General features: G+C 38.6%; 1 protein-coding gene across 4 annotated transcripts; it reads left to right on the plus strand.

Annotated features, from left to right (window-relative positions):
- The first annotated feature begins 200 nt into the window (after window positions 1–200).
- LOC127850521 (aquaporin-11-like) lies at window positions 201–8,609 on the plus strand. Of its 4 annotated transcripts, none has more exons than XM_052383622.1 (4): window positions 201–461; window positions 2,519–3,040; window positions 6,078–6,250; window positions 7,267–8,609. In XM_052383622.1, the coding sequence occupies exons 2-4, from the start codon at window positions 2,574–2,576 to the stop codon at window positions 7,467–7,469; spliced, it is 843 nt and encodes a 280-aa protein (XP_052239582.1). In that variant the 5' UTR covers window positions 201–461; window positions 2,519–2,573; the 3' UTR covers window positions 7,470–8,609. The 4 variants fall into 4 exon arrangements, with proteins under 4 accessions (XP_052239582.1, XP_052239585.1, XP_052239584.1 ...); XM_052383625.1 differs by lacking the exon at window positions 201–461 and adding an exon at window positions 464–532 and having other exon boundaries at window positions 2,530–3,040; XM_052383624.1 differs by lacking the exon at window positions 201–461 and adding an exon at window positions 480–532.
- The last annotated feature ends 267 nt before the right edge of the window (window positions 8,610–8,876 follow it).

Raw genomic sequence — 8,876 nt, forward strand, 5'->3', positions numbered from 1 at the left:
TTTGATACTTCATTTTACGCAGGTCTTTTTATATTTACAAGAACAATCGCTCTTTATAGTAAAGTCGCATTTTTTATACAGGAACAATCACTCTTTATAGTAGCCCGCCACATACAATGCATTATTTATTATCTAATAATCGATATTGACGTGTATATATACCGTTAACTTAGTTAAGAATATTCATTGGACTTAATGGAAACCGTAGTACCGACACGCCCTGTTGCATCTAATTGAAGTTTAAACTATGATCTTGCGATGCGTTACATCAACTTCTAGTCGAGTACCTCACCAATACATCGCTAACACATGTGTTTGTGATATTCCTAAGCGAATACAGATCATAAGCAGTTCTATCATTATTACTTTCTTCAGTCGATATACACATACAACAGACAAATAGTAGCACCATCCTGCGTTCTTGTGGTTGCTTAGGTATATGACTACCCCTTGCGTTACAGGTAAGAATGAGGTTTATTGGAACAATGTGTTTAACATGCAGACTAGTTGTGTGACTTTTCATTTACTATTAGTACGTATGCAGGTTATATACGAATATCTGTTGTGTTCAACGTTGTATATTTTGTGTGTTTTGTGAATCACTGGAGGTTTTTATATTTTCAGGTAAGCACTATCATCTTGTTAAATATGTTGCGCTTTTAAGTTCAGAATAAGCAACTCGAGCTTTGAATTATCAATAAGAAAACGACGCACTTTTCTGTAAGCAAAAACTGTTTTTGCTACTTTCACTTTCAGTTTGGTTGTTTACACTTATAACGTTTTGCTAAATTAATTAAATTTAAATTGTGTGGTTTGTTTATTACGGTTAAACGTTTAACTCGTGTGTGTGTGTTGTCCGATGCTTTTAAAAACACATGTTAACCATATTTATTTGAAGATGGTCAATGTTTATGTTTCATTGCTGTTTTACACATTTCTATTTACACGATTGCTCGGTGTTCCACTTTTTTACTCTGAGATCATCGCAGTGCTGTGTGTATAAATACCAAATATTTTATCGTCTGCTTCTCGTACACAAAATCATCGCACCAACCATATTTAAATTGGACGTGGACAGGATAGACAGATGGGCCATGATTGTAACTAGAATAAACGCTGCCTGTACAGAGTTAAATTCATTAAACGCAAACATAGACAAAACGTATAATTGCAAGTTAATTTTTCAAATATGATTGAGTGTAACACACATATTTTAACTCAAAACTGTTTTAGCCATACATAGCATTACTGGTGTAGGCATAGTTTAGGGGCTGATAGTTTTCCCTTGTTTATGCTCTTTAAAAAGGTTAATTTTGTTTTCAACATGAAAAATACTTTTGTATAATTAGTTCTTTATGTGATGCCTGCACTGTTTTAATTAATTTTCAATGTTATACATGCACAACGTAGAATGCATTTAACCCGTTTATACCAATGACTCACCCATCCTTCTAAATTGGATCAATTTATTTCCAAAATTAGGGATGTCTAGTATATTTATTTCTATGTATAGAATATTTCTAACAAAAAAATCTTTAAGCAAACAGCGCAGACCCAGATGAGACGCCGCATCATGCGGCGTCTCATCTGGGTCTACGCTGTTTGCCAAGGCCTTTTTTTCTAGACGCTAGGCATTAATGGGTTAACATCGTATCTGTACGTAAACGCCCGTACTTAAGTGTGCATTGTATATAATGTGTACTCAAATTCTCTGTAAGTGGTGGATTGCTTTCGCATATAAAAAAAACAGTAACTGTATAACAGGATTTTGTAGATAGTGTTTTTTATGACGTTTTTAATTATTTATAGTAAAACTACAACAGTCAAAAACTTAATACAATCAATGTGCATTTCGTACATTAGACGTACGCTATTAAAAGTCTAATACCTGAAAAGTTTGACGTTAATGTAATAAAACTTAATATTTTGCTAAATTCGATTGACATTGCTGAAAAATACTACCAGTGTAAGAAGTTGCTTAATATATTCGCTTAGAGAATTACTTGTTTTACTAAACTTTACATAAGAACATAAAAACCCAATAACTCGTTCATATGACTTTTATTCTTAATTTGGGGAATCGGGAAAACCTTTTTTGGAGAACATTTTATCAAAGAAATAAAGAAGGGAAAACATATCCCACGGTTAACTTATACTTAAGGGAAAAAAATAATTAAAGAAGTGCCTCGCTTTTGGAAACTTGGGCTTTTGCATTTTGCGTTAAGTATCGTCCCAGATTAACCTGTGAAGTCCGAACATGCTTATCAGGGACGGCATTTTCCGCTTTTATGTTATATTTCGTACTTAATGGAAGTCCAGTTTATGCGGAAAGCGTTGTCCCTGATTAGCCTGTGCAGACTACACGAGTTTATATGGGATTACACTTTACGCACCATGCATTAAGCCCAGTGTTCCCAGAGCGAGGCACAACTTTTCTCGTTGGAAGGGGCAAATTATCTCCCCCTACCATAGTCCTATACGAGAACTACAAACAAATACAAGGACATGTTCCCTTTAGTCTATTTACAGCAAATCCATTGAGGTGTTGAGGGCCGCGACCACCAGACGACACGATGGTGCTCCACGACATCAAGCGCGTGCTGCTGGGCCAACTTCCGGCGGAAGAGTTCGTGACCCCATACAGCGCCTCGCTAATGTACTTTATTATCACCATGGCAACCGGCTACTCGCTAAGGTTCATCAACTACAAAATTTCTCCGGAGCCAATCAAGACTTACGTCGGAAGTTTTCTTGCCACGCTTGAAATGTGTGCGTATTTCTTTGAAAACAACTTTATTTTTAAGAACTTTGGAAGCTTTTGGCTTTTCGTCGCAGTAATTGTTGAGTGTCTTATTGCGAATAGAACCTATTTTGGAGCATCGGAAAACCCGTGTCATGCGTTCACGGCGTTGCTAGAACGGCAGATCTCGGTCGTTGACGCGCTTCTACGGATCGGAATCCAAACGCTAGCTGGTCTGGCTTCGTACCGGTTCGCCAAGATGGTCTGGTCCCTGGACATGGTACCCGACCACAGAGAAAGGTACGCTATTGAAGTTAAATGGGGCATTTGCGTGCGATTGTAATACAGATGGTCTTGTAGTTGTCTGAACATATACATATATTTTTATTGTACCCCACTCCAATCACTTACTCAGTACCTTTTAACGATGTTCTGGTTATTTAAAAAAGGAAGGACTCTAAGTGCATTGTAGTGCCATTTATTTGCAATGTCGGCGAGATATTAAAATCTTCCATGCAAACGGCCATGTTTTAAGGGCATTTTAACATATTTTGGCATGTTTTGAAGTTTGGCATTATATGCTTTCTATTGATAAATGTAAAAATGTGCTCTAAAAAGCTCCAGTAAAAAATCAAGAATAAAATTTAAAAAAGAAAAAAAGAAACCCTCAACAGGGCTCGAACCACTGACCGCTGGAGTCCTGGAGTAAAAAGTCTCCGACTTAACCCCGCGGCCATTCTTCCGCAAACAATGGCAGGGGTATTTTATACTATATATAAGCAATCATCGTAGTTTCACAAAATACAGCGACAACAACATAACTTTCCAAACTATTCAATATTTCGCGTTGCAACGTTTTATAATTTTCCGGTTTTTAAATCGTCAAAAGATGCATATAATGCTATATTAGAGCATGGTAAATGTTCAGTATTACTGCTTCCTCACAAATATCATAACTAAATCGAAAATTTGCGAATCTGAAACAACTTTTTTTAAAGTTTGTCAATTTACTAAAACGTGAAAAGGCCCCTTTAAGAGTTACTCATGTCCGCATTCGTGGGAAAATCAGCCCACATCACCAAGCAAATCATCCGCACCAAACAACATCACCCAAAAATTATCCGCATCAAACCACATCCCCCAACAAATACTCCGCATCAATCCACATCACCAAAGAAATCATCCGCACCAAACAACATCGCCCAAAAAATCATCCGCATCAAACCACATCACCCAACAAATCCTCCGCATCAAACCACATCACCAAAGAAATCATCCGCATCAGCCCACATCACTCAAGAAATCCTACGCATCAGCCCACATCAACCAAGAAATCCTCGTATCAAACCACATCAACCAAGAAATCCTACTTATCAAACCACATCAACCAAGAAATCGTCCGTATCAAACCACATCAACCAAGAAATCCTACTTAGTAAACCACATCAACCAAGAAATCATCCGCATCAAACCACATCACACAAGAAATCCTACTTATCAAACCACATCAACCAAGAAATCGTCCGTATCAAACCACATCAACCAAGAAATCCTCCTTATTAAACCACATCAACCAAGAAATCGTCCGTATCAAACCACATCAACCAAGAAATCCTACTTATCAAACCACATCAACCAAGAAATCGTCCGTATCAAACCACATCAACCAAGAAATCCTCCTTATTAAACCACATCAACCAAGAAATCGTCCGTATCAAACCACATCAACCAAGAAATCCTCCTTATCAAACCACATCAACCAAGAAATCGTCCGTATCAAACCACATCAACCAAGAAATCCTACTTATCGAACCACATCAACCAAGAAATCGTCCGTATCAAACCACATCAAACAAGAAATCCTCCTTATTAAACCACATCACTCAAGAAATCCTCGTATCAAACCACATCACACAAGAAATCCTCCGTATCAAAACACATCAACCAAGAAATCATCCGCATCAAACCACATCAACCAAGACATCATCCGCATCAAACCACATCAACCAAGAAATCCTCCGTATCAAACCACATCAACCAAGAAATCCTCGTATCAAACCACATCAACCACGAAATCCTCGTATCAAACCAGATCAACCAAGAAATCCTCCCCATCAGCCCACATTAGCAGAGCACGACTCATTTGTATTAGTATACCTCATATCGGATTTGTTAAGGCGCTGAGTGTAATAATAAATTGGTATTGAAGTACATGTTTCAGGGGCATTGACTCACTTGGAATGGATGCTTAAAAACCTTTAAAGTAATCTCCCTTGAACGAGCTTATATACTACAATACTTGGGTGTCTGTGTGTTTTGACGCCAATAAATGAACACAAAATAAGTCGAAAAAATATACATGGAAAACAATTCACGCATGTTTCTTTCTGTTTTTGAATTTAGAAAAAAAAGTGATCTGCAGTAACTTGAAAATAATGTGTTGTTCCAAGCGGATCGAATGTATACTCAACTCGAGTAAACAATATTGTAAGAGAACATCATGACAACATTGATAAATGTTTCTGATTTCCATAAATATGCGTCTCGTCCTGGGAAATCTGGGCTTAATGCATGTGCGCAAAGTGTCGCCCCAGTTTAGCATGTGCAGTCCGCTAAGTCTTAATATAGACGACATTTTCCACCAAAACGTGATATTTGTCTAGAAGAGACTTCCTCTCAACGGAAAAGTCCATTAAGCTGCACAGGCTATCAGGGACGACACTTAACGCACGTCCATTAAGCTGCACAGGCTATCAGGGACGACACTTAACGCACGTCCATTAAGCTGCACAGGCTATCAGGGACGACACTTAAAGCACATGCATTAAGCCCAAATTTTCCAGGACGAGACGCATATGACTAGCAACAAAACTTTTTTTGAGAATACAGTACACTAAGTCATTGTGTAACCCTCCTTGGTCATTCTTAAACGTACCTTTTCTTTTCGGGATTTAAAGCGATTAGAAATGGCACCCATGCTTTTTATGATTATTTTCGGCATCCTATGTGTGTCTCAAACATTTTGGTGCATTTTTTTTTTGGGGGGGGGGGATGAACGTTTGGATTGCGTTTATTGATGTATATGTCGAAATTTCACTTCCGAAAGTCTGTTGTCCGACTTTGCTTGCCTTTTGGCGAATTTTCCTTGTTTTTAAGTTGCGAAATCATATATGTTTTACTGCATTTATTAAACGAGGACAAATTTATCTTGAAAATGATACCGGTCTTGCACAATTTGATATATCGAAAAACAAGAGAAATGCTTTGAAAGTTTGCGGTTTATAATGGGACCATATGGGAAATGGAATTGGTGTAATTCAACCTTGACCCTTCGCAGGTACCTGGAGACGGCGTGCTCCTCTGACCTGAACGTGACCTTTCTGGTGGGTTTCATTATCGAGCTGGGCGCCACCCTGGTGGACACATGGATGGGGCGACAGACGCTGCTGGCCCAGCCCCTTGTGGACGAGGTGATCAAAATCGCCACCGGCTCGCTGATGATTGTACTGGGTAAGGCGACGTTTTAATCAGCATTGCATTTTCGGCATCCGTATGGCTCAGGCTTTGAATTGTTTAGCCTCGTCGTGGGAAAATTGGGCTTTCTACATGTGCGTTTAGTGTAGTCAATGATTAGCCCGTGAAGTCTGCTCAGGCTTATCAGGGACGACAATTTCCGCCTATACTGGATTTTTGTATGGAAGATACTATCTTTGATCTAAAAATTCCATTAAAGTGGAAAGAGTCGTGCCTGATAAGCCTGTACGGCATGCACATGCTAAGCTTGGACGACACGTTTTTGCATCAATTAAGCCCACTTTTCCCAGAACGCGACTCATTAACGTGTCCTGTCCATGAGCACGGCATACCAGTCATTTGTTTTGATTCCATTTGCATTACAATTGTGTAAGTATGTAACAATCAGACAGAACGAAAACGCTATTAAGTAATGTATATATCATACTATATATATGTACTCTTCAATATGAAATTGGCATAAAACAGTGTTACCAGTGTTGGCTATCTTGTGGTGTGTTTTGTTGTCTAAATGGTTGAGTGACTGTGGGAGATGAAAGCAAATCTGAGTAATGGTTTAATTGGTTTAAATGAAAGTTTGAGATTGCAAAAAGCCGTTATCTGTCGTTTTCCAAACGTATTTCTAATTTGTGAAAGCGATTTGTTTTTACCGCATGAAGGTATACCTTTGTGGAGCTCATAATAACTTAGGCTCGTTTTAGGAAAACTTGGCTAAATGCCTGTACTTTATGTATCGTCCCAGATTTGCTTGTGCAGTCCACAGAGGCAAATCAGGGGCGACACTTCCGCTTACATTGGATTTTTCATTAGAATAGACTTCCTTTAAACAAAACATTCCATTATAGCGGAAAGTGTTGCTCATACTTTGACCTCTGGATTATACAGGCTTATCTAGGACGTAACTTTACGCATATGCATGGCCACCCCACCCATTTCCCTACACCTAGGCTGATTATAAAGATATGCCGCTGACGGCACACCTTCAATTGCAGGTATCAGCATGACCGGCATGTACTTCAACCCGGCGATGGCGTCAGGTCACACGTACGGTTGCCATGGTACCGACGCCTGGGAGCACTTCTTCGTCTACTGGGCGGGACCGTTCCTCGGTTGTTACGTTGCCGTCATGGTGGACAAGGTCATGCACGTTGACGTCAGCGTGCAGTCTGCGGAACTCACGAAGAAGAAGGCTTAAACAATGTAGATTTTTACGAGACTCGCTATTGAAGTTCCGGTGACCGTACTGAAGAATGAATTCTCGTGCTCATTCATTTAGAAATAAGGCGTACGTTTTTTTTTATTAATACATCGTTTATCTAACAGATGAAATGAGCGGATCAAACAACGAGTGCAGAGCTCAATTAATTGTATTAATATATTGTTAGAAAATTGCTTTTACGTTTATATGCGAAACATGAATATCGCCCCATGGGTGCAAAAAGGTACCACGTGACATTGAAATAAGAAAGCACATGGTACCTATTTGCACCAATAGGGCGATATTCAGATATTGACACACGATATGAGATCACTTTAGAGTAAATTAGATTAAAATGTTGCGTATATGATACACGCCTCTGATTTGATGCACAATTTCACAATTGTTGTATTGTCCCCTACCGGCTTCACCGGAAGGGACTTATGGTTTGCGCTCTGTGTGTCCGTCAGGCAGTCAGTCCGTCAGTCTGTGAGTCTGTCACACTTTTCTGGATCCTGCGATAACTTTATAAGTTCTTCATTTTTTCATGAAACTTAAAAACATGGATAGATGGCAATATGGACATTATGCACGTCATTTAATTTTCATTTCCTACATCAAAAATTCTGGTTTCTATGGCAACAAATATATATAAACAGTCTGACAGTGGTGGAGCCGGTAGGGGACATATATTGCTTGGCAATAGTCTTGTTATAAATGGTGTTTTTATTGTATTTTCATTTGGTAATTCCTTATTATGTTTACCTTATTTCTGTGTGCGTCACTCAGAAAGTTTAGTCATAAAAGAGTGACAGCTCTCTTCCATTTATTTCACTTTGTCGTACAATTGCTGATATATATGATCAAATAATGTTCGCGCATGTGCATGGTATATGCTGTAAAAAGTACGAGTCTTCGCTTCTTGTTTTATTATAAAATGCTATACTTTATTATGTCCAGTTTTTACCAGTATTATTATTCGATTTTTTAGGTCTTCGAAACAAGTCGCCTTATTACTTTCCAGAAATGTTTATTTCTGTAACCGTGGATTTTTTATATATTGTTTACCATGTTTATATATGTCATTTTGTAGTGTTTAAAACCGTTTGAATAATTCCAATAAAGTTAATACATCTACACGCGTATTTCGTTATACAACATAACCTTACTCTGGGAAATCGAAGCTTTTTATGTGCGTGAAGTTTCGTCCCAGATTAGCCTGTGCAGTCCATATAGGCTAATAAGAGACGACCCTTTCCGCGGTTATGGTATTTTTTGTTTTAAGGAAGTCTTTTTATAGCGAAATCAAATTTGGCGGAAAGTGTCGTTCCTGCTTAGCCTGTGCAGACTGCAAAGACTAATCTGGGACGAATGCTTTAAGCCAAGTTTTGCAAACGTATTTCG

Source organism: Dreissena polymorpha, chromosome 11, assembly GCF_020536995.1.
Source record: "Dreissena polymorpha isolate Duluth1 chromosome 11, UMN_Dpol_1.0, whole genome shotgun sequence".
Classification (NCBI taxonomy): Eukaryota; Metazoa; Mollusca; class Bivalvia; order Myida; family Dreissenidae; genus Dreissena; species Dreissena polymorpha.

What these genes read in the sequence shown, in the direction of transcription:
- LOC127850521 (XM_052383622.1), top strand. Translation starts at nt 2,574, where the DNA reads ATGGTGCTCCACGACATCAAGCGCGTGCTGCTGGGCCAACTTCCGGCG. An exon ending in GTACCCGACCACAGAGAAAG is followed by an intron (nt 3,041 to 6,077) that starts GTACGCTATTGA and finishes GACCCTTCGCAG; the next exon opens with GTACCTGGAGACGGCGTGCT. An exon ending in CTCGCTGATGATTGTACTGG is followed by an intron (nt 6,251 to 7,266) that starts GTAAGGCGACGT and finishes CTTCAATTGCAG; the next exon opens with GTATCAGCATGACCGGCATG.